The sequence below is a fragment of the Pristiophorus japonicus genome, chromosome 2 (genome assembly GCF_044704955.1).
Source record: "Pristiophorus japonicus isolate sPriJap1 chromosome 2, sPriJap1.hap1, whole genome shotgun sequence".
In the NCBI taxonomy this organism is placed as follows: domain Eukaryota; kingdom Metazoa; phylum Chordata; class Chondrichthyes; family Pristiophoridae; genus Pristiophorus; species Pristiophorus japonicus.
Window position 1 is genome coordinate 370,566,483 of NC_091978.1, and position 26,004 is coordinate 370,592,486.

Consider the following 26,004-nt stretch of genomic DNA (forward strand, 5'->3'; position numbering starts at 1 on the left):
GACTTGCATTTATATAGCGCCTTTCATGACCACCAGTCATCTCAAAGCTCTTTAGAAGTTGAGTGAGGGATAAATATTGGCCCCAGGACACCGGGGAGAACTCCCCTGTGCTTCTTCGAAATAGTGCCATGGGATATTTTACATCCACCTGAGAGGGCAGATGGGGCCTCGGTTTAACATCTCATCAAAATAACGGCATCTCTGACAGTGCTGCACTCCCTCAGTACTGCCCCTCCAACAGTGCGACGCTCCCTCAGTACTGCCCCTCCAACAGTGCTACACTCCCTCAGTACTGCACTCCCTCAGCACTGCCTCTCCGACAGTGCGACGCTCCCTCAGTACTGCCCCTCCGACAGTGCTGCACTCCCTCAGTACTGCCCCTCCGACAGTGCTGCACTCCCTCAGTACTGCCCCTCCGACAGTGCTGCACTCCCTCAGTACTGCCCCTCCGACAGTGCGGCGCTCCCTCAGTACTGCCCCTCCGACAGTGCTGCACTCCCTCAGCACTGCCTCTCCGACAGTGCGGCGCTCCCTCAGTACTGCCCCTCCGACAGTGCTGCACTCCCTCAGTACTGCCCCTCCGACAGTGCGGCACTCCCTCAGTACTGCCCCTCCAACAGTGCGACGCTCCCTCAGTACTGCCCCTCCAACAGTGCTACACTCCCTCAGTACTGCACTCCCTCAGCACTGCCTCTCCGACAGTGCGACGCTCCCTCAGTACTGCCCCTCCGACAGTGCAGCACTCCCTCAGTACTGCCCCTCCGACAGTGCTGCACTCCCTCAGTACTGCCCCTCCGACAGTGCTGCACTCCCTCAGTACTGCCCCTCCGACAGTGCGGCGCTCCCTCAGTACTGCCCCTCCGACAGTGCTGCACTCCCTCAGCACTGCCTCTCCGACAGTGCGGCGCTCCCTCAGTACTGCCCCTCCGACAGTGCTGCACTCCCTCAGCACTGCCTCTCCGACAGTGCTGCACTCCCTCAGCACTGCCTCTCCGACTGTGCGACGCTCCCTCAGTACTTCACTGGGAGTGTCAGCCTAGATTTTTGTGCTCAAGTCCCTGGCGTGGGACTTGAACCCACAACCTTCTGACCCAGAGGCGAGAGTGCTGCCCACTGAGTCATGGCTCACAGTCACTCAATCAGGAGATCACACCACGAGAGATTGCAAGAGGACAGCGTAATGTAGTGTGTGGGAGAGAAGAATGTGTGTATGAATGGGAAGAGAGCGGTAGAGAAAAAGCCAGAAAAAGTGATAAGATAACGAGAAAGAAGAATTAATATCGGACTTGAGCAGAGACAAACACAGCGAGGTATTTGTCTGAGCTTTTTCACAGGCGATTAACCAGAACACATTGTGCATTACATTATGTACAGGACTCCAGTACTTATACAATAACAGCACCTCCGACTCTCAATGAAAACGCACATGATGTTCAGATGGTGTCCTTGGCCAATATTTATCCCTCAAACAACATCAGTGAAACAGATGATCACATTGTTGTGTGTGGGAGCTTGCTATGCGCAAATTGGAAACCACGTTTCCCACATTACAACAGTGACCACACTCCAAAACATGCCTCATCGGCTGTAAAACGCTTTGGGACATCCAGAGGTTGCGAAGAAAAGACGTGGGATTCGTACAGCGCTTTCCACGACCATCGGACAAGATCAACTGCTCATTTATTTCACTTGCTTGATTCTGGGATCTTGCTGTGCACAAATCAGCTGCTGCGTTTCCTTACATAACACTAACTGCCCAAAGAGGCACAGGGGTTGCTTGTGAAGTGCCAGAGGGCATTTCGGGAGGACATGAAAGATAAGTTCGGCAGGATATTACGGCTTCTCATATTACAAACTGTAGTCTCACGTTAGTAAAATATTTCAATGGTGCCTTCAACATAGAGACATCAAAAGGCACTTCACAGATCTGCTTCCTGTAACACCTGCTCCCATGACGCCCTGTCGATGTTGCAGAACAAGATCTGAATACACAGTCATTGTCAAACCAGTACTGGCCTATATACCACTGCCAGTTACTGACACGGTATCACCAGAAATCTGCTGGTGTACGAACATACGGTAAAGGTGGGCAGGGGAAGGCCAAGCTGACCCAAGACGCCATCCCCAAGCCCATACCTCATGATGGCTGCAGCATCATGGCCAGACAATTCCTCTCTCCCTCCCGCCCTAGCTCCTATCCCCACTCGCTCTCCAAACACCCTTTCCCCTCCCGCACAGCTCCCACCAACCCATGGGAACACCATCACCTCCAAATCACTGTCGACTCATTGTGCATTGTTTAAACAGGACCAGGCCAACATCCCCAGCCTCGAAGCACTGACCACACTCGATCAGCTCCACTGGGCAGGGCCACATTGTCCGTATGCCAGACACGAGACTCCCAAAGCAAGCGCTCTACTCAAAACTCCTTCACAGCAAGTGAGCCCCAGGTGGGCAGAGGAAACGTTACAGGGACACCCTCAAAGCCTCCCTGATAAAGTGCGACATCCCCACTGACACCTGGGAGTCCCTGGCCAAAGACCGCCCTAAGTGGAGGAAGTGCATCCGGGAGGGCGCTGAGCACCTCGAGTCTCGTCGCCGAGAGCATGCAGAAACCGAGCGCAGGCAGCGGAAGGAGCGTGCGGCAAACCAGTCCCACCCTCCCTTTCCCTCAACGACTATCTGTCCCACCTGTGACAGAGACTGGGGTTCTCGTATTGGACTGTACAGCCACCTGAGAACTCACTTTTAGAGTGGAAGCAAGTCTTCCTCGATTCCGAGGGACTGCCTATGATGATGATAAACAGACTCTATTTGCTGAGTAAATAGACTGTTTGCTGCGAGTCCCTTCGCCAAGGCTTCTTCGGCAGCACCTCCCAAACCCACGACCTCTACCACCTAGAAGGACAAGGGCAGCAGGTGCATGGGAACACCACCACCTCCACGTTCCCCTCCCAGTCACACACCATCCTGACTTGGAAATATATCGGCCGTTCCTTCATCGTTGCTGGGTCACAATCCTGGAACTCCCTCCCTAACAGCACTGTGGGAGCACCTTCACCACACGGACTGCAGCGGTTCAAGAAGGCGGCTCACCACTACCTTCTCAAGGGGCAATTAGGGATGGGCAATAAATGCCGGCCTTGCCAGCGACACCCACATCCCGTTAATGATTTACTGAAAGGTGCAGGGGAAAAATCTCAGAATAATTTCAGTGGACCTTCTGTCAAGCTAATTGAGGACATCAGCTCTCACATAACAATTTTACTGAAATTCAGATAGTTGAGTCCAAAGTTCAAGCTAATTCAGGGAACCTGAGATTTACTATAGCATTTATTCACAAAGATGTGTCTTCCTGTGCGGTGATAAAAGTATTCTATAGTGATACTTCTAGTTCTCAGCCGCAGCTCAGTAGCTAACACCCTCACATCAGAGTCAGAGGTCGTGGGTTCAAGTCCCACTACTGAGACTCGAGCATAAAGTTCTAGGCTGACACTCCCAGTGCAGTGCTGAGGGAGCGCCGCGCTGTCGGAGGGGCAGTGCTGAGGGAGCGCCGCGCTGTCGGAGGGACAGTGCTGAGGGAGCGCCGCGCTGTCGGAGGGGCAGTGCTGAGGGAGCGCCGCGCTGTCGGAGGGGCAGTGCTGAGGGAGCGCCGCGCTGTCGGAGGGGCAGTGCTGAGGGAGCGCCGCGCTGTCGGAGGGGCAGTGCTGAGGGAGCGCCGCGCTGTCGGAGGGGCAGTGCTGAGGGAGCGCCGCACTGTCGGAGGGGCAGTGCTGAGGGAGCGCCACGCTGTCGGAGGTTTTTTGGATGAGATGTTAAACCAAGGCCCCGTCTGCTCTCTCAGGTGCACGTAAAAGATCCCATGGCACGATTCGAAGAAGAGCAGGGGAGTTACCTTGGTTAATATTTATCCCTTCAATCAACATCAATAAAGCAGATTATCTGGTCATTATCACATTGCTGTTTGTGGGAGCTTGCTGTGCGTAAATTGGCTGCCACGTTTCCTACATTACGTCGCCGAGAGCATGCAGAAAACAAGCGCAGGCAGCGGAAGGAGCATGTGGCACCCTTTCCCTCAACCACTGTCTGTCCCACCTGTAACAGAGATTGTAATTCCCATATTGGACTGTTCAGTCACCCGAGAACTCACTTTTGGAGTCTTCCTCGATTCCGAGGGCCTGCTTATGAAGATGACAACAGCGAGTACACTTTTGCAAAAGTATTTCATTGGTTGTAAAGTGCTTTTGGGATCTCCTGAGATTGTGAAAGGCGCTATATATAAATGCAAGTCTGTCTTTTGAATGAGGATGTGCAACTCTGGGGAAAAGGCACCTTGCCCAGTTTGAGCAGGAGGGAGGGGGGCTGGGCAGACACAGCAAAGAGTGACCAGGACAAGGAGTTGCACCACTTTTGTGTTCACTTGAACAACAAACACCAGTTGAAAACAGCAAGCTGAGACCCAAACCCGGCAGACATTGGGAGCCAGGGAGACCCTGCAGGAGAAGCAGGCAGTGCTCTGCAGAGTTTTAATTGCAAATACATTGCAACCTCTTAATTAAATCACATCTTTGCCTCACCCATGCCCACACATACACACACACTTTGTGGTTAAACTCCAGCCACAGCTTTCTAACAGTCCGGCCCCATTTTCTTGCAAAGCACAAACAGACATAATATGCAGTAATTGCAAACCTTGCAGCAACTGAGCCTGGTATGTCCTTTTTGGGCAACTATTCCTAAAATGCAAAAAAAATGCAAAAGTTGCAGGGGCCCCCTCCTTTTTTGTTTTTGCACTTACTTGTCCCGGGCCTGGCGGCGGTGAGGAAGGAAGCTGGAGCAGGAGCAGGAGCAGGAGCTGTGTTGGGTCCCGCCTGCAGCATTGGCTGGAGCTGGAGCTGTGGCGGCGGGCCGCCGGCGTTCTTGACGAAGAAGATGACCGGGTCCCGGCTGCAGGCCGCCTCCCCGTTGGCCGCTTGCTGCAAAACTTGGTGCAGAGCCCCGGCGGCAGCGACGGCGGCGAGCGGCTCCGCCATGATCCCGGTGCTTGGTGCAGGAACAGCGCTGCAGCAAAGCCCCCGGGGCCGCGAGCTCCGAGCCCGGGCCCGGGAATGGAGCGGGGCCCGGATACACTCACACTGATACACTGTGTGCAGTGCTACACTCGGGCTGCTACAAGTGGCTTCACTCACTGCACTATCCACACACACACACACACTCTGGGTTTTGCTGCTTTTTGCATTTTTTGCATATTGCACGACTTGTTGTTGTAGTTGTACATTGTCCAATGACGTCACTTTATTAACACCCTCCTCCCTTCCTGATGTGTTTTATATATTCTATATGTGTGTATATATATTCTATAAGTGTATATATATTCTATATGTGTGTATATATATTATATATGTGTAATGTGTGTATATATTTATTCCATATGTGTTAATGTGTGTATATTTTTATTCTATATGTGGAATGTGTATATATATTCTCTATGTGTAATGTGTATATTCTCTATGTGTAATGTGTATATATTCTATGTGTGTAATGTGTATATATTTATTCCATATGTGTTAATGTGTGTATATTTTTATTCTATATGTGTAATGTGTACATATATATTCTATGTGTAATGTGTACATATTCCATATGCACAGTGTATATATATTCTATGTGTGTAATGTGTACATATATATTCTATATGTGTATATATTCCATATGTGCAGTGTATATATATTCTATATGTGTAATGTGTATATATATGCAGTATGTGTAATGTGTACACATATATGCAGTATGTGTAATGTGTACATATATATATTGTTTGTGTAAATGTGTGTATATATATATATATATAATATGTATATATATATATATAAAATGGGTAAATATGTATATATTTTTATTCTATGTGTAATGTATTTTAATACATATATATAGGACATAGCCGACGTATTTACTAAGCATGGGCCTTACGCTAAACATCCGTAAGACAAAGGTCCTCCACCAGCCTGTCCTCACCGCACAACACTGCCCCCCAAGTCATCAAGATCCACGGCGCAGCTCTGGACACCGTGGACCATTTACTATATCTCGGGAGCCTCCTAACAACAAGAGCAGGCATTGACGTCGAGATCTAACACCACCTCCAGTGCAGCCTTCAGCCGCCTGAGGAAAAAAGTGTTTGAAGACCAGGCCCTCAAATCTGCCACCAAGCTCATGGTCTACAGGGCTGTAGTAATACCCGCCCTCCTGTATGTATCACCAACGATGTCTCTGCAAGATCCTGCAAATCCCCTGGGAGGACAAGCGCACCAACATTAGCGTCCTCGAACAGGCCAACATCCCCAGCATTGAAGCACTGACCACACTTGATCAGCTCCGTTGGGCAGGGCCACATTGTTCGCTTGCCAGACACGAGACTCCCAAAGCAAGCGCTCTACTTGGACCACTTTCACGGCAAATGAGCCAAAGGTGGGCAGAGGAAACGTTACAAGGGCACCCTCAAAGCCTCCCTGATAAACATAGAAACATAGAAAATAGGTGCAGGAGTAGGCCATTCAGCCCTTCTAGCCTGCACCGCCATTCAATGAGTTCATGGCTGAACATGAAACTTCAGTACCCTTTCCTGCTTTCTCACCATACCCCTTGATCCCCCGAGTAGTAAGGACTTCATCTAACTCCCTTTTGAATATATTTAGTGAATTGGCCTCAACTACTTTCTGTGGTAGAGAATTCCACAGGTTCACCACTCTCTGGGTGAAGAAGTTTCTCCTCATCTCGGTCCTAAATGGCTTACCCCTTATCCTCAGACTGTGACCCCTGGTTCTGGACTTCCCCAACATTGGGAACATTCTTCCTGCATCTAACCTGTCTAAACCCGTCAGAATTTTAAACGTTTCTATGAGGTCCCCTCTCATTCTTCTGAACTCCAGTGAATACAAGCCCAGTTGATCCAGTCTTTCTTGATAGGTCAGTCCCACCATCCCGGGAATCAGTCTGGTGAATCTTCGCTGCACTCCCTCAATAGCAAGAATGTCCTTCCTCAAGTTAGGAGACCAAAACTGTACACAATACTCCAGGTGTGGTCTCACCAAGGCCCTGTACAACTGTAGCAACACCTCCCTGCCCCTGTACTCAAATCCCCTCGCTATGAAGGCCAACATGCCATTTGCTTTCTTATGTGCAACATCCCCACCGACACCTGGGAATCCCTGACCAAAGACCGCCCTAAGTGGAGGAAGTGCATCCGGGAGGGCGCTGAGCACCTCGAGTCTCGTCGCCAAGAGCATGCAGAAACCAAGCGCAGGCAGCGGAAGGAGCGTGCGGCAAACCAGTCCCACCCTCCCCTTCCCTCAACCACTGTCTGTCCCACCTGTGACAGAGACTGTAATTCCCGTATTGGACTGTTCAGCCACCTGAGAACTCACTTCAGGAGTGGAAGCAAGTCTCCCTCGATTCCGAGGGACTGCCTATGATGATGATGATGATATATATATATTATATATGTGTTATTTGTTATATATATTACACAGGAGCGGAGAGAAAGTGTGGGCGAAGGTGCGGTGAATGAGGGTACGGGGCCCAGGAGAGGTGAGGGCCCGGGGGCACCATGGCTCAGCTCACACTGCGATATGTGTGCGCACTGGGTCCATGCAGCAGAGCAGGTCTCCAGTCGTCCTGGTTAACCCTTGCCACTGGACCAAGACCTAGCTCTGTCGAGCCCCGTGTGGTGGCTGGTGTGCAACGGTCACCCCACGTTAATAAAATCCACCCACAGGCATCTTCCACCCTTCAGAATGTAGTTCGGGATCTGGAATATTAGGCCATTCATTGAAACACCTGTGAACTCATGTGGAAGCAAGTCATCCTCGTTCGAGGGACCGCCTGTGATGATATGATGATGATAATATACATTTGTTTTAAATTGTGTGCCATTGACATCCCCTGAATATGTACCGTGCACCTTTTTTTTTAGATGAGACATCTCTGCAAATATGCTGGTATTTTTTTGCAGATTCTCACACTTGCATTTTACATGCACTCTCATTTTTCATTGAAATTTTGGGATTGGGGCATTATTAACATAAGAGCATAAGAAATAGGAGCAGGAGTAGGCCATTCGGCCCCTCGAGCCTGCTCCGCCATTCAATGAGATCATGGCTGATCTGATCATGGACTCAGCTCCACTTCCCCGCCCGCTCCCCATAACCCTTCACTCCCTTATCGCATAAAAATCTGTCTTATCTCCACCTTAAATATATCCAACGACCCAGCCTCCACAGCTCTCTGGGGCAGAGAATTCCACAGATTTGCAATCCTCAGAGAGAAGAAATTCCTCCTCATCTCAGTTTTAAATGGGCGGCCCCTTATTCTGAGACTATGCCCCCTAGTTCTAGTTTCCCCTATGAGTGGATACATCCTCTCTGCATCCAGCTTGTCGAGCCCCCTCATTATCTTATATATTTCGATAAGATCACCTCTCATTCTTCTGAACTCTAATGAGTAGAGGTCCAACCTGCTCAACCTTTCTTCATAAGTCAAACCCGTCATCCCCGGGATCAACATCTGCCCCAGAATCTGTACCATGCACCTTTTTTTAATTTAGATGAGACATATTTGTTTTGATTGCAACAGAGGAGGCTGAGGGGAGACCTGATTGAGGTGTATAAAATTATGAGGAGCCTGGATACAGTGGATAGGAAGGACTTAATGCCCTTAGCAGAGGGGTCAACAACCAGGGGGCATAGATTTAAAGTAATTGGGGGGAGGTTTAGAGGGGATTTGAGTGGAAATTTCTTCACCCAGAGGGTGGTGGGGGTCTGGAACTCACTGCCTGAAAGGGTGGTAGAGGCAGAAACCCTCACCACATTTAAAAAGTACCTGGATGTGCACCTGAAGTGCCGTAACCTACAGGGCTACGGACCCAGAGCTGGAAAGTGGGATTAGGCTGGGTAGCTCTTTGTCGGCCGGCACGGACACGATGGGCCGAATGGCCTCCTTCGGTGCTGTAAATTTCTGTGATCTACAAATATGCTGGTATTTTTTGGTGGAGGAACAGCGCCTCATCTTTCGTTTAGGCACTTTACAGCCTTCTGGACTCAACATTGTGTTCAACAATTTCAGAGCGTAACCGCTGCCCATCTTTGGCTCCCTGCCCCCGCTCCTCCCCCCCGCCCCTCAGAGCCCGTTTCTTTTTCTCTCCGTGTCTCTAATGGCCGCTGGTCATTATCGCACCATTCACACCCTATCTCGACTAATGTTTTTCTAACTCCTGCCATTACCATTTCAATTCGGCCCATCGTCCCTTTTGTCTCTCTAATCTCTCCTATCTTCCCCCCTATCACAGACCTTCCCTTTTGCTCTTTCTCCCCTCCCCCTCTCAGGGCTGGTTAACAATCTGTTTTTTCCGAACACTCTCCAGTTCTGACCAAGGGTCATCGACCCGAAACGTTAACTCTGCTTCCTCTCCACAGACGCTGCCCGACCCGCTGAGATTTCCAGCATTTTCTGTTTTATTCCAGATTCCAGCATCCGCCGTATCATTGTTTTTTTTTTTTGCAGATTCTCACATTGCATTTTAGATGCACTCTCATTTTTCATTGGAGATATTTTAGGATTGCAGCATTATTTGGTAGAATTACATTTATTGTGGAATACAATGGGGGGGAGAGGGGGTTTGCAACGCTATCGGACAGGCACGCGGTTATTTTTTTCTCATCAATAACATTGGGGTGGTTTGAGGGGGTGCAACAGGATGGGGACCTGCAGTCCCACCAAATGTCGCACGTCTAAATTTAAGCAATCATCATCATTATCATACGCAGTCCCTCGGAATCGAGGAAGACTTGCTTCCACTCTTAAAATGAGTCCTTAGGTTGCTGAACAGCCCAATACAAGAACCACAGTCCCTGTCACAGGTGGGACAGACAGTGGTTGAGGGAAGGGGAGGGTGGGACAGGTTTGCCGCACACTCCTTCCGCTGCCTGCGCTTGGTTCCTGCATGCTCTCGGCGACGAGACTCGAGGTGCTCAGCGCCCTCCCAGATGCACTTCCTCCACTTAGGGCGGTCTTTGGCCAGGGACTCCCAGGTGTCAGTGGGGATGTTGCACTTTATCAGGGAGGCAGCAGAAGGAGCGTGCGGCAAACCAGTCCCACTCTCCCTTCCCTCAACGACTATCTGTCCCACCTGTGACAGGGACTGTGGCTCTCGTATTGGACCGTTCAGCCACCTAAGGACTCATCTTAAGAGTGGAAGCACTTAATGCAAGCACAGTTCCACGTTGCTTTAGTTGGATTGCAATCTGCATCACTCCTGCTGATCATAAATCGCACTCCGACTATTTCCCCCAGCTTTTGGCTGCTCAGTACATCATTCTCTGTCTCCAGGGTTGGGGGAGGGGGGGGCTAAACCTGATTTGGGTTTCAAGGCAAAATAGCCAGCTTAGTGAAAAGATTGATGGGGGAATAAACACTGATCAGCTTAATATTTTTATTACATTAGGCTATAAGATCATTAGAAATAGGAGCAGGAGTCGGCCATTCGGCCCCTCGAGCCTGCTCCGCCATTCAATACGATCATGGCTGATCTTCGACCTCAACTCCACTTTCCTGCCCGACCCTGCCATTTCAGCCCATCGTGTCTGCGTCGGCCGACAAAGAGCTCCCCAGCCTAATCCCACTCTCCAGCTCTCGGTCCGTAGCCCTGTAGGTTACGGCACTTCAGGTGCACATCCAAGTACTTTTTAAATGTGGTGAGGGTTTCTGCCTCTACCACCCTTTCAGGCAGTGAGTTCCAGACCCCCACCACCCTCTGGGTGAAGACATTTCCCCTCAAATTCCCTCTAAACCTCCCCCCCAATTACTTTAAATCTATCGATCTCTGTCTTGAATATACTCAACGACTGAGCCTCCACAGCCCTGTGGGGCAGAGAATTCCAAAGATTCACCACCCTCTGAGTGAAGAAATTCCTCCTCATCTCAGTCCTAAATGGCCGACCCCTTATCCTGAGACTGTGACCCCCTGGTTCTAGACTCTCCAGCCCGGGGGAAACATCCTCCCTGCATCTACCCTGTCAAGCCCTGTAAGAATTTTGTATGTTTCAATGAGATCACCTCTCATTCTTCTAAACTCTAGAGAATATCGGCCTAGTCTACTCAATCTCTCCTCATAGGACAATCCCCCCATCCCAGGAATCAGTCTGGTGAACCTTGGTTGCACTCCCTCTATGGCAAGTATATCCTTCCTTCGGTAAGGAGACCGACACTGTGCACAATACTCCAGGTGTGGTCTCAACACAGGTGTGAACAACAACACAAACAGAGCCTCGTTCGAGGGACTGCCTATGATGATGATACAGCAGTAAGACGTCTTTACCCTTATACTTAAATCCTCGTAATAAAGAAAGACTTGCATTTATATAACGCCTTTAACGATCACCGTATGTCTTCAAGTGTTTTACAGCCAGTGAAATACTTTTGAAGTGTAGTCACTGTTGTAATGTGGAAAATGCAGCGGCTAATTTTGCGCACAGCAAGCTCCCACAAACAGCAATGTGATAATGACCGGATAATATGTTTTTTTTGTTGTGTTGATTGAGGGATAAATATTGGCCCCAGGACACCGGGGATAACTCCCCTGTTCTTCTTCAAAATAGTGCCATGGGATCTTTTACGTCCAGTTGACAGGGTAGACGGGGCCTCGGTTTTAAGGTCTCATCCGAAAATGGCACCTCCGACAGTGCAACGTTACAAGGACACCCTCTAAGCCTCCCTGATAAAGTGCAACATCCCCACCGACACTTGAGAGTCCCTGGCCAAAGATCGCCCTAAGTGGAGGAAGTGCATCCGGGAGGGCGCTGAGCACCTCGAGTCTCGTCGCCGAGAGCATGCAGAAACCAAGCGCAGGCAGCGGAAGGAGCGTGCGGCAAACCAGTCCCACCCACCCTTTCCTTCAACGACAGGGACCGTGGTTCTCGTACTGGGACTGTTCAGCCACCTAAGGACTCATTTTAAGAGTGGAAGCAAGTCTTCCTCGATTCCGGGGGACTGCCTATGATGATGATGCTGAACGCCCCACCACCCCCAGCCTCTCACCAGAACCACCCACACTGTTCAGAAACATTCCCCGGTGCGTCCAAACACTTTGATCCCACTCTCCGATACTTCCGAACCGCAGGTCTCCCCGCCCTTCGCAGTGCAACCAAACCTCTGAAGTCCATACCCCCTCACCCCCACCCCCCAGTGCCCCTGTTCCTGCTCCCAGACATTGGGCCACACTAGAATCGGAAACAATAATTCACGCGAAGAGGGGTAGAAGTGTAGAACCCTCACCCGCAAAGGTTGTACTTACCTTGGAGGTGGTGCAACGAAGGATCACTGGACTGATCCCTGGGATGGGGGGGATTGTCCTATGAGGAGAGATTGAGCAGACTAGGCCGATACTCTCCGGAGTTTAGAAGAATGAGAGGCGATCTCATTGAAACATACAAGATTCTGAGGGGGATTGACAGGGTAGATGCAGGGAGGATATTTCCCCCGGGCTGGGGAGTCTAGAACCAGGGGTCACAGTCTCAGGATAAGGGGTCGGCCATTTAGAACTGAGATGAGGAGGAATTTCTTCACTCAGAGGGTGGTGAATCTTTGGAATTCCCTGCCCCAGAGGGCTGTGGAGGCTCAGTCTTTGAGTATATTCAAGGCTGGGATCGATAGATTTTTTAATATTAAGTGAATCAAGGGATATGGGGATCGGGCGGGAAAGTGGAGTTGAGGTCGAAGATCAGCCGTGATCTCATTGAATGGCGGAGCAGGCTCGAGGGGCCGAATGGCCAACTCCTGCTCCTAATTCTTATGTTCATAAAAAGGCTATAGATGCTAACTCAGTTAATCATTTTAAATCTGAGATCGATAAATCTTTGCCAGCCGAGGATGTTAAGGGATACGGAGCCAAGGTGGGTGGACGGAGTTAGGATACAGATGATCCGCGATCTCACTGAATGGTGGGACAGTATTTATAGACCTCACGCACAAGCCTCCTGCGTCCCAACGGCTGAATAATGCCCCATGCACACAAGACCCAGCCTCACTGAGAAAGGAAGACTTGCATTTATATAGCGCCTATCACGTCCTCAGGAAGTCCCAAAGTGCTTTACAGACAATGAATTACATTTTTTTAAATGTAGTCACTGTTGTAATGTGGGAAACACGGCAGCCAATTTGCGCACAGCAAGCTCCCACACAGCAATGTGCTAATGACCGGATAATTTGTTTTTGTGTTCTGTTGATTGAGGGATAAGTATTGGCCCCAGGACACCGGGGATTAGTCCCCTGCTCTTCTTCAAAATAGTGCCACGGGATCTTTTACATCTACCTGAGAGAGCAGACGGGGCCTCGGTTTAACGTCTCATCTGAAAGACAGCACCTCCGACAGTGTGGCACTCCTTCAGTACTGCCCCTCTGACAGTGCGGCGCTCCCTCAGTACTGCCCCTCCGACAGTGCGGCGCTCCCTCAGTACTGCCCCTCCGACAGTGCGGCTCTCCCTCAGTACTGCCCCTCCGACAGTGCGGCGCTCCCTGAGTACTGCCCCTCCGACAGTGCGGCGCTCACTCAGTACTGCCCCTCCGACAGTGCGGCGCTCCCTCAGTACTGCCCCTCCGACAGTGCGGCGCTCCCTCAGTACTACCCCTCCGACAGTGCGGCGCTCCCTCAGTACTATGTTTCTACGACCATCTGATTCAAGAGATGAGTGTGCTGCCCACTGAGCCATGGCTGGCACTCAAGCCTCAGCCCCCCTTCCCCTTGGCCCCCACATCCCCGCGAGTATGCCCCAATCACAATCGGCCCTAACACCCTTCTAGCTCAAGGGGTTCCTGCACCTTACTTACATAGGAACAGGAGGAGGCCACCCAGCCCCTCGAGTCTGTTCCACCATCCTGGCTGATCTGTTACCTAACTCCATCTACCCATCTTTGCCCCATATGCCTTAATACTTTCGGTCAACAAAAATCTATCAATCTCTGATTTAAAATTAACAATTGATCCAACATTGATTGCTGTTTATGGAAGGAGCATCTTGAAGGAGGAAAGAGAGGTAGAGAGGCGGAGAGGTTTAGAGAGGGAGTTCCAGAGCTTGGGGCCCAGGCAACAGAAGGCACGGCCACCGATGGTGGAGCGATTATCATCAGGGATGCTTAGGAGGGCAGAATTAGAGGAGCGCAGACATCTTGGGTGGGAAGGTGGGGGGGGGGGGGGTGGGGGACTCTGGAGGAGATTACAGAGATAGGGAGGGGTGAGGGCCATGGAGGGATTTGAAAATAAGGATGAGAATTTCGAGGCGTTGCTTAACCGGGATTGAATGTAGGTCAGCCAGCACAGGGGTGATGGGTGACCGAGACTTGGTGCGAGTTAGGACATTGGGCACAGGGGGCGATGGGTAAGCGGGACTTCGTGTGAGTTAGGACACGGGCACAGGGGGCGATGGGTAAGCGGGACTTCGTGCGAGTTAGGACACGGGCAGTGAGCACAGGGAGTGATGGGTGAGTGGGACCTGGTGCGAGTTAGGACACGGGGCAGTGAGCACAGGGGTGATGGTTGAGCGGAACTCGGTGTGAGTTAGGACACGGGGCAGTGAGCACAGGGGGCGATGGGTGAGCGTGACTGGGTGCGAGTTAGGACACGGGGCAGTGAGCACAGGGGTGATGGTTGAGCGGAACTCGGTGTGAGTTAGGACACGGGGCAGTGAGCACAGGGGGCGATGGGTGAGAGGGACTGGGTGCGAGTTAGGACACGGGGCAGTGAGCACAGCGGGTGATGGGTGAGCGGGACTGGGTGCGAGTTAGGACACGGGGCAGCAAGTACAGGGGACGATGGGTGAACGGGACTGGGTGCGAGTTAGGACACGGGGCAGCGAGCACAGGGGGCGATGAGTGAACGGGACTGGGTGCGAGTTAGGACACGGGGCAGCGAGCACAGGGGGCGATGGGTGAACGGGACTGGGTGCGAGTTAGGACACGGGGCAGCGAGCACAGGGGGTGATGGGTGAGCGGGACTGGGTGCGAGTTAGGACACGGGGCAGCGAGTACAGGGGGCGATAGGTGAGCGGGACTGGGTGCGAGTTAGGACACGGGGCAGCGAGTACAGGGGGTGATGGGTGAGCGGGACTGGGTGCGAGTTAGGACACGGGGCAGCGAGTACAGGGGGTGATGGGTGAGCGGGACTGGGTGCGAGTTAGGACACGGGGCAGCGAGTACAGTGGGTGGTAAACTGCATCTAAGGATAACTGCAGTGCACGAGAACAACAGTGAACAATAACGCAAGGAGAAAGTTGAAAGGAACCTTGGAGAGAGAGTCCCACCACCAGCCTAATGGTCTCCCTCTGCTCCCTCAGTACCTACCTCCAACCTGCTGCATCTTGTCTTGTCTTCTTGCTGTTAATGCTCTGGGTTTCGAGGAAGGTAAGGATTGAAACAGGACGTCAGTAAAGGAATGAGAGTGAGAGTCAGAGATGAAGCATCGATAATTGTCGTACAGTCTCCTTGAGTGAAGTGTCAACAAGAGAAAAAAAATGCCAAGGGGTGGCTTCGTGTGTCCTTTCTGTGACCTCTGGCATACCGTGACCCACTTAAAGGGGACATCGCTCACTTTCAAAGTCCTTCACACCACAGAATGATAGAAATTTACAGCACGGAAGGAGGCCATTTCGTCCCCTTGGTGTCCGCGCCGGCCGACCAAGAGCCATCCAGCCTAATCCCGCTATCCAGAGACTTTCCAGCTCTGGGTCCGTAGCCCTGTAGGTTACGGCACTTCAAGCGCACATCCAGGTACTTTTTAAATGTGGTGAGGGTTTCTGCCTCTACCACCCTTTCAGGCAGTGAGTTCCAGACCCCCACCACCCTCTGGGTGAAGAAATCTCCCCTCAAATCCCCTCTAAACCTCCTACCAATTACTTTAAATCTATGCCCCCTGGTTGTTGACCCTCTGCTAAGGGAAACAGGTCCTTCCTATCCACTCTATCTAGGCCCCTCATCATTTTATACACCTCAATCAGGTCTCCCCTCAGCCTCCTCTGTTCCAAAGAAAACAACCCCAGCCTATCCAATCTTTCCTCGTAGCTAAAATTCTCCAGTCCAGGTAACATCCTGGTCAATCTCCTCTGTACCCTCTCAAAGTGACAGGAAACTGTGGGCAGGACAGAAACGCCCCGAAATTAATATTAACAAGAAGCCCCCTCCCTGGTCACACCACTGGTCCCAGCCTCACGCAGCTCTGGTGGGACAAAGCTCCCACCCGTTTTCCGATGTCAGGAATAATTCAGGAAAATCCAGGTGAGTTGCACCCGAGTTCTGAATGTTTCCAGTCGATGCATTGCAACAACAACTTGCATTTATACAGCGCCTATGTCGTTGTAAAACGTCCCAAGGTGCTTCATAGAAGCGTAACTCAGGCAAAAAATAGTGCATGAAACACAAAAGGTTAGTATGCAGGTTCAGCAAGTGATCAGAAAGACCAATGGTATCTTGGCCTTTATTGCAAAGGGGATGGAGTATAAAAGCAGGGAAGTCTTCCTACAACTGTACAGGGTATTGGTGAGGCCACACCTAGAGTACTGCGTACAGTTTTGGGCTCCGTATTTAAGGAAGGATATACTCGCTTTGGAGGCAGTTCAGAGAAGGTTCACTCGGTTGATTCCGGGGATGAGGGGGTTTGACTTATGAGGAAAGGTTGAGCAGGTTGGGCCTCTACTCATTGGAATTGAGAAGAATGAGAGGTGATCTTATCGAAACGCATAAGTTTATGAGGGGGCTTGACAAGGTGGATGTAGAGAGAATGTTTCCACTGATGGGGGAGACGAGAACTAGGGGGCATGATCTTAGAATAAGGGGCCACCCATTTAAAACTGAGATGAGGAGGAATTTCTTCTCTCAGAGGTTGGTAAATCTGTGGAATTCGCTGCCTCAGAGAGCTGTGGAGGCTGGGACATTCAATAAATTTAAGACAGAAATAGACAGTTTCTTAAACGATAAGGGGATAAGGGGGCGGGCAGGGTAGTGGAGTTGAGTCCATGATCGGATCAGCCCTGATCGTATTAAATGGCGGAGCAGGCTCGAGGGGCTGTATGGTCTACTCCTGCTCCTATTTCTTATGTTCTTAAAAGTTGACACCATGCCATGTTAAGGAGATATTGGGGACAGGTGACCAAAAGCTTGGTCAAAGAGTAAGGTTTTAAGGAGCGTCTTAAAAGGAGGAGAGCGAGGTAGAGAGGCGGAGAGGTTTAGGGAGGGGGTTCCAGAGCTTGGGGCCCAGGCAGCTGAAGGCACGGCCACCAATGACGGAGCGATGGAAATCAGGGGATGCTCAAGAGGCCAGAATTGGAGGAGCGCAGAGATCTCGGGGGGGTTGTGGGGCCGGAGGAGGTTACAGAGATAGGGAGGGGGCGAGGGCCATGGAGGGATTTGAAAACAAGGATGGATAATTTGAGAACACCAATTGTCGGACGGAGGGGTGGCTTGTGGGCTTATCCAAGGGGAGAAGGAAGGATAGAGAGCAGCAATAGATAGGGGGGGAGGGGGGCAAAGTTGATAAAGTACCCAAGTGGGGTGAAATAAAAGGTGACAGGAAGGGGGAGGAGAATAGGTCCTGGAAGGAGCCAGGAGAGGGGGAAAAAAAGATGCGATAGATTTAAGAACCAGAGGCAACAGGAGGAGAGACTGGATCGACTGGGCCTGTATTCACTGGAATTTAGAAGAATGAGAGGCGATCTCATAGAAACATAAAATTCTGATGGGATTGGACAGGTTAGATGCAGGAAGAATGTTCCCGATGTTGGGGAAGTCCAGAACAAGGGGTCACAGTCTAAGGATAAGGGGTAGGCCATTTAGGACCGAGATGAGGAGAAACTTCTTCACCCAGAGAGTGGTGAACCTGTGGAATTCTCTACCACAGGAAGTTGTTGAGGCCAGTTCGTTAAGATTTATTCAAAAGGGAGTTAGATGTGGCCCTTACGGCTAAAGGGTTTGGAGAGAAGGCAGGAGTGGGGTACTGAAGATGCATGTTCAGCCATGATCATATTGAATGGTGGTGCAGGCTCAAAGGGCCGAATGGCCTACTCCTGCACCTATTTTCTATGTTTCTAAACTTTTTTTACGCCGCAAATTGTTAGGATTTGGAGCGGGCTAGCTGATAGTGAGGTGGAGGCAGATTCAATAGCAGCTTTTAAAAGGGGATTGATAAATACTGGAAGGCGAAACAATTGCAGGGATATGGGGAAAGAGTTCGGGGGGAGTGGGACTAATTGGACCTCTCTCCGAAAGGGCACAGACTCGATGGGCCGAATGGCTGAACTATGTGATGTACTATTCCATGATTCGATAAATAACGGGCTTGGGAAAGAAAGACTTGCATTTCTATAGCGCCTTTCACAACCACCGGATGACTCAAAGCGCTTTACAGCCAATGAAGTACTTTTTGGAGTGTGGTCACTGTTGCAATGTGGGACACACGGCAGCCAATTTGCGCACAGCAAGCTCCCACACACAGCAATGTGATAATGACCCAGATCACCTGTTTTTTTGTTATGTTTGATTGAGGGATAAATATTGGCCCCAGGACGCCGGGGAGAACTCCCCTGCTCTTCTTCGAAATAGTACCGTGGGAACACGAGAATGCACACGGTATTCGAGATACATAAACATGGCAGAGATTACAAGCGACATATTCTGGTCATCAGGACAATCTTCCTCCAGGTGCACTGTATTCATTCGAGCAGAAATGGTCACACTTGGAACACTCGGTGCCTTAGTGTTGGAATAAAATGTTACAGTGTCTAATCAGCCGTCTGCCTGCCCCAGAGGTGCAGAAACTTCGCTGGATCGACAATTTCTCCAAAAAGCTGAAACACTCCACCAAGCACAGCTCACTCACTCAACTAAAACTCTCAAAGAAGCAGAAAAATGCTGAAAATGTTCAGCGGATCGGGCAGCAGGTGCGGAGAGAGAAACAGAGTTAACGTTTTGGGTCGATGACCCTTCGTCAGAATGTTCGAAATGAACAGTGAAAGAGGGAACGGGAGGAAAGAACAAAAGGACATACTCGCCATGGAGGGAGTGCAGCCAAGGTTCACCAGACTGATTCCTGGGATGGCAGGACTGCCGTATGAGGAGAGATTGGGTCGACTAGGCTTATATTCACTCGAGTTTAGCAGAATGAGAGGGGATCTCATTGAAAGGTATAAAATTCTGACGGGGTTGGACAGACTGGATGCGGGGAGGATGTTTCCCCGGGGCTGGGAAGTCTAGAACAAGGGGTCACAGTCTCAGGATACGGGGTAGGAAATTTAGGACCGAGATGAGGAGAAATTTTTTCACTCTGAACCTGTGGAATTCTCTACCACAGAAGGCTGTGGAGACCAAGTCACTGAATAGGGAAGACTAGAACTAGGGGGCATAATCTTAGAATAAGGGGCCACCCATTTAAAATTGAGATGCGGAGAAATTTCTTCTCTCAGAGGGTTGTAAATCTGTGGAATTCGCTGTCCCAGAGAGCTGTGGAAACCGGGACATTGAATAAATTTAAGACAGAAATAGAGTTTCTTAAACGATAAGGGTATAAGGGGTTATGGGGAGCGGGCGGGGAAGTGGAGCTGAGTCCATGATCGGATCAGCCATGATCGTATTAAATGACGGAGCAGGCTCGATGGGCCGAATGGCCTACTACTGCTCCTATTTTCTATGTTTGTATGAAGGTCGGTGATAGGGTGGAAAGCAGGAGAGATTCGAGAGACAAAAGGGATGATGGGCCAAATTCGAATGGTAATGGCAGGATTTAGAAAAAGTTTAGTTAAAATTCTGACGGGATTGGACAGGTTAGATAGAGGCAGGAAGAATGTTCTCGATACTGGGGAAGTCCAGAACCAGGGGTCACAGTCTAAGGATAAGGGGTAAGCCTTTTAGGACCGAGATGAGGAGAAACTTCTTTACTCAGAGAGTTGTTAACCCGTGGAATTCCCTACCGCAGAGAGTTGTTGGGGCCAGTTCGTTAGATATATTCAAGAGGGAGTTAGATATGGCCCTTGCGGCTAAAGGGATCAAAGGGTATGGAGAGAAAGCAGGAAAGGGGTACTGAGGTGAATGATCAGCCATGATCTTATCGAATGGCGGTGCAGGCTCGAAGGGCCGAATGGCCTACTCCTGCACCTATTGTCTATGTTTCTATAGGAGCCGCAAATTACCGGAGGTTCATTTTATTTCTCTCCACTGATGCTGCCTGACCCGCTGGGTATTTCTAGCATTTTTCTTTGTTTTCGTTTACGGAGACGTTAGGACAGGTGAGGAGACAGGTCCCAAGGGGCTTCTCAAAGGAGGAGAGAGAGAGAGGCGGGGAGGTTTAGGGAGGGAGTTTCGGGCCTAGGCAGCTGAAGGCACGGCCACCGATGGTGGAGTGACTAAGGGAGGGAGAGGAAATCAGCAGTGGGAGAGAGGAGATCAGGAACTTTGGCTGGGTAGGGAGCTTGGGTGGAGCGAGATTGTCAGAAACTTAGGGGTGGGAGAAGGTCTTAGCCCATGAGAGTGAGCCCTGTCTGTTCCAAGTGAGCTCTCTCTTGTCCGGAGTCAGCACTCGGAATGTCTCGCATTACACTTTGCAGATTCACTGATTACGGAGGTAGGGCGATTTTAATTACACATTCCAGAGAAACCGCTGGGTGTGTCTTGTCCTCCAAGGGGACCAATCAGCAAATGGATCATGTGATCAAGGGGACCCAATCAGTGCTTTAGGTATTGCAAACTGACGCGTTCTTTTATATTCTATGCCTCAATTTACAACAACAACTTGTATTTATATAGCGCCCTTAACGTAGTGAAATGTCCCAAGGTGCTTCACAGGAGTGTTATGAGATAAAAATTTGACACTGAGCTGCATAAGTAGAAATTAGTGCAGGTGACCAAATGGTCGGTTTTAAGGAGCGTCTTGAAGGAGGAAAGAGAGGTAGAGAGGTGGAGAAGTTTAGGGAGGGAGTTCCAGAGCTTGGGGCCCAGGCAACAGAAGGCACGGCCACCAATGGTGGAGCGATTATAATCAGGGATGGTCAAGGGGGCAGAATTAAAGGAGCGCAGACATCTCGGGGGGTTGTGGGGCTGGAGGAGATTACAGAGATAGGGAGGGGCGAGGGCCATGGAGGGATTTGTAAACAAGGATGAGAATTTTTAAATCGAGGCATTGCTTAACCGGGAGCCAACGTAGGTCAGCGAGCACAGGGGGTGATGGGTGAGTGGGACTAGGTGCGAGTTAGGACACGGGTCAGCGAGCACAGGGGGTGATGGGTGAGCGGGACTCAGTGCGAGTTAGGACACGGGGCAGCAAGCACAGGGGGTGATGGGTGAGCGGGACTTGGTGCGAGTTAGGACACGGGGCAGCGAGTACAGGGGATGATGGGTGAGCGGGACTCGGTGCGAGTTAGGACACGGGGCAGCGAGCACAGGGGGTGATGGGTGAGCGGGACTAGGTGTGAGTTAGGACACGGGTCAGCGAGCACAGGGGGTGATGGGTGAGCGGGACTAGGTGTGAGTTAGGACACGGGGCAGCGAGTACAGGGGGTGATGGGTGAGCGGGACTCGGTGCGAGTTAGGACACGGGGCAGCGAGCACAGGGGGTGATGGGTGAACGGGACTCGGTGCAAGTTAGAACACTGGTCAGCGAGCACGGGGGGTGATGGGTGAGCAGGACTTGGTGCGACTTAGGACACGGGGCACAGAGGGTGATGGGTGAGCGGGACTGGATATGAGTTAGGACACGGGGCAGTGAGCACAGAGGGTGATGGATGAGCGGGACTTGGTGCGAGTTAGGACACGGAGCACAGGGGATGATGGGTGAGCGGGACTCGGTGTGAGTTATAAACCCAAGTAACCCATAGCTCTCAAATGATGATCTGTAGTTTACATCTTATCTGCCAGTGAGTCCACCAGTGAATTCTCCTACACCCCCACACCCCCACTCCCCCGAGCTCGTCACAAATTTGCAAGGATAACTGAGTCATGGGCGTTGCCCAGGAATCAGATAATCTTATTTGTGATTATATTCTTGCCTGCTCATATCATAAAGAGTTAAAGAACTTGCATTTATACAGTGTCTTACACAACTTCAGGACATCACAAAATGGTTTACAGCCAATGAAGTACTTTTCTTTTTGAAATGTGGTCACTGTTGTAATGTGGGAAACGCGGCAGCCAATTTGCGCACAGCAAGCTCCCATACGAATAGCAAGAGATAATGACCAGATAATCTGTCTTATTGAAGTAGACTAAGAGCACAATATTGGTCCCAAGGCATCGAGGATAACTTTCCTGGTCTTCTTCGAGATAGTGTCGTGGGATCTTTTACATCAGGAGGAGGCCATTGGGCCCATCATGACTGTGCCGGCTCTGTGACAGAGCGATCCAATCAGTCCCACTCCCCCCGCTCTTTCCTCATAGCTCTGTAAAATATTCCTGTTCAAGTATTTATCCAATTCCCGATTTGAAAGTTACTATTCAATCTGCTCCCACTGCCCGTTCAGGCAGCGCGTTCCCGATCACAACAACTCGCTGAGTACAAACATTCTCCTCATCTCCCCCTCTGGTTCTTTTGCCAATTGCCTTAAATCCATGTCCCCTGGTTACCGACCCTCCTGCCAGTGGAAACAATTTCTCCTCATTTACTCTATAAAAACCCTTCATGGTTTTTGAACGCCTCTATTAAGTCTTGTATTTAATTATGTAAAACACTTCTATAGTTTTCTTTAGCCCCAGTTTGAACATCAAAGAGAAGAGATATTTGTGATCTTAGTCACAATGGTTCATGTCCCACTCCAGAGAATTGATCACAAAATCCAGACTGACACTCCCAGTGCAATGCTGAGGGAGTACTGCACTGTCGGAGGGGCAGTACTGAGGGAGTGCCGCACTGTCGGAGGGGCAGTACTGAGGGAGCGCCACACTGTCGGAGGGGCGGTGCTGAGGGAGCGCCGCACTGTCGGAGGGGCAGTACTGAGGGAGCGCCACACTGTCTGAGGGGCAACCCCGCCTGCCCCCTCAGGTGAATGAGAAAGATCCCATAGCACTAATTCGCAGGGGAGTTATCCCTGGTGTCCTGATCAATATTTATCCCTCAATCAACATAACAAAAACAGATTATCTGGTCATTATCACATTGCTGTATGTGGGAGCTTGCTGTGCGCAAATCGCTGCCGTGTTTCCCACATTACAACAGTGACTACACTTCAAAAGTACTTAATTGGCTGTAAAGCGCTTTGGGACGTCAGGTGGTTGTGAAAGGCGCCTTAGAAATGCAATTCTCTCTTTTTTCTCTGTCTGTTGGGCAGTTGGATGATCTGGGATTAGTGGAAACTCGCTCTCTGAACATACCCACTGAAAGGCCTTTCCGAGGTGGCCAATAGAGCTATAGTAACTGCACTACTTCTGTAGTTTATTGCAGTCAAACAAAATTTTCTGTGTTGATTTTTTTGCTATGGTGGTATGTGGGCGTCGCTGGCAAGGCCGCCATTTATTGCCCATCCCTAATTGCCCCTTGAGAAGGTGGTGGTGAGCCGCCTTCTTGAACCGCTGCAGTCCGTGTGGTGAAGGTGCTCCCACAGTGCTGTTAGGGAGGGAGTTCCAGGATTGTGACCCAGCGACGATGAAGGAACGGCCGATATATTTCCCAGTCAGAATGGTGTGTGACTGGGAGGGGAACGTGGAGGTGGTGGTGTTCCCATGCGCCTGCTGCCCTTGACCTTCTAGGTGGTAGAGGTCGTGGGTTTGGGAGGTGCTGCCGAAGAAGCCTTGGCGAGTTGCTGCAGTGCATCTTGTAGATGGTGCACACTGCAGCCACGGTGCGCCGGTGGTGGAGGGAGTGAGTGTTGAAGGTGGTGGATGGGGTGTCGATCAAGTGGCTGCTTTGTCCTGGATGGTGTCGAGCTTCTCGAGTGTTGTTGGAGCTGCAACTCATCCAGGCAAGTGGCGAGTATTCCATCACACTCCTGACTTGTGGCTTGTAGATGGTGGAAAGGCTTTGGGGAGTCAGGAGGTGGGACACTCGTCGCAGAATACCCAGCCTCTGACCTGCACTTGTAGCTACTGTTGATAAACCCTTTTATAGAATTAATCTGATGCCTCGATTACAGCCGCAGTCACATGGTCTGATAAAGTGAATAGTCTTCCATTATCTCTCGGCCTGGAAAAAATGTCCTGCGACATTCACAGCGAGCAAAGCAAATTAACAAGGGTGTTCTGTTCAAACCTCGGGCAACACAGCTTTGCCAGACATTGCACATGAATAAGGTTACACATTAGTTCGCATGAAGCGAGTGTTTGCTAACGGGAGTGGCTCTTAGCGCCAAGCATTAAAGAAACACTTGCATTTATATAGCACCTTTCACCACCTTAGGATGTCCCAAAGCGCTTTGCAGCCAATGGGGTAATCTTTAAAGTGTAGTCACTGCTGCAATGTGGGAAACGCAGCAGCCAATTTGCGCACATCATCGTCAATGGTCCCTCGGAATCGAGGAAGACTTGCTTCCACTCTAAAAGTGAATTCTCAGGTGACTGAACAGTCCAATATGGGAATTACAGTCTCTGTCACAGGTGGGGCAGACAGTGGTTGAAGGAAAGAGAGGGTGGGACTGGTTTGCCGCACGCTCCTTCCACTGCCTGCGCTTGATTTCTGCATGCTCTCGGCGATGAGACTCGAGATGCTCAGTGCCCTCCCGGATGCACTTCCTCCACATAGGGCGGTCTTTGGCCAGGAACTCCCAGGTGTCAGTGGGGATCCCATAAACAGCAATGTGATAAAGACCAGATAATCCGTTTTAGTGATCAACATTGGCCCCAGGACACCTGGAGAGAACTCCCTTTGCTCTTCTTCGAAAAGGTTCTGTGGGATCTTTTATGCCCAACTGAGAGAGTTGACAGGGCCTCGGTTTAACGTCTCATCCGACAGACAGCACCTCCGACAGTGTTGCACTCCCTCAGTACTGCCCTGGAATGGGACTTGAACCCACAACCTTCTGACTCAGAGGCGAGAGTGCTGCCCACTGAGCCACAGCTTGCAGAGGTGTCTTCTCCAGCTCTATTTTCTTTGCAAATTATAATTTAGGACACCAGACGGCATAATTTTCAAAGAGCAAATAATATAGTGCAGAAGATATGGGGCGTTTGAAGTTTTCAGACTCCCCAAATTAACAGGATGACATTTATTTAGGATAGGTGGAGAAGGTGACTCAGAATTAGCACTCCTGGCACCGTGCTGAGGGAGCGCCGTACTGTCGGAGGGGCAGTACTGAGGGAGCGCCGCACTGTCGGAGGGGCAGTACTGAGGGAGTGCTGCATTGACTGAGGGGCAGAGCTGAGGGAGCGCTGCACTGTCGGAAGGGAGTACGGAGGGAGCGCCGCACTGTCGGAGGGGCGGTACTGAGTGAGCGTTGCACTGTCGGAGGGGAGTACGGAGGGAGCGCTGCACTGTCGGAGGGGCAGTACTGAGGGAGTGCTGCATTGACTGAGGGGCAGTACTGAGGGAGCGCCGCACTGTCGGAGGGGCAGTGCTGAGCGAGCGTTGCATTGTCGGAGGGGAGTACAGAGGGAGCGCCGCACTGTCGGAGGGGCAGTACTGAGGGAGCGCCGCACTGTCGGAGGGGCAGTACTGAGGGAGCGCTGCACTGTCGGAGGGGCAGTACTGAGGGAGCGCCGCACTGTCGGAGGGGCAGTACTGAGGGAGCGCCGCACTGTCGGAGGGGCAGTACTGAGGGAGCGCTGCACTGTCGGAGGGGCAGTACTGAGGGAGCGCTGCACTGTCGGAGGGGCAGTACTGAGGGAGCGACGCACTGTCGGAGGGGAGTACAGAGGGAGTGCTGCACTGTTGGAGATGCCGTCTTTTGGATGCGACATTAAACCGAGACCCTGTCTGCCCTCTCAGGTGGATGTAAAAGATCCCATGGCCACTATTTCGCAGAAGAGCAGGGGAATTATCCTCGGTGTCCTGGGGCC

General features: G+C 50.9%; 2 protein-coding genes across 5 annotated transcripts in view; one reads left to right on the forward strand and one right to left on the reverse strand.

The window, feature by feature from the left end:
• Nucleotides 1-15,522, reverse strand: part of rufy3 (RUN and FYVE domain containing 3) — a 113,213-nt gene extending 97,691 nt beyond the window's left edge. For 2 of the 4 annotated variants that reach the window (XM_070873078.1, XM_070873073.1), the window contains exon 1: nucleotides 4,799-5,202. In XM_070873078.1, coding sequence (XP_070729179.1) covers nucleotides 4,799-5,033 — 235 coding nt within the window. In that variant the 5' untranslated portion in view covers nucleotides 5,034-5,202. Of the gene's footprint in view, nucleotides 1-4,798; nucleotides 5,203-15,387 lie in introns of those variants that run through there. The other 2 variants (XM_070873054.1, XM_070873068.1) reach the window with 2 other exon arrangements.
• Nucleotides 15,523-18,969: 3,447 nt separating this feature from the next.
• LOC139250708 (bifunctional methylenetetrahydrofolate dehydrogenase/cyclohydrolase 2, mitochondrial-like) overlaps nucleotides 18,970-26,004 on the forward strand; it is a 94,201-nt gene continuing 87,166 nt past the window's right edge. Inside the window, exon 1 of the mRNA XM_070873096.1 lies at nucleotides 18,970-19,217. Within this exon, the coding sequence (XP_070729197.1) occupies nucleotides 19,027-19,217 (191 nt within the window). The 5' untranslated portion in view covers nucleotides 18,970-19,026. The remainder of the gene's footprint in view (nucleotides 19,218-26,004) is intronic.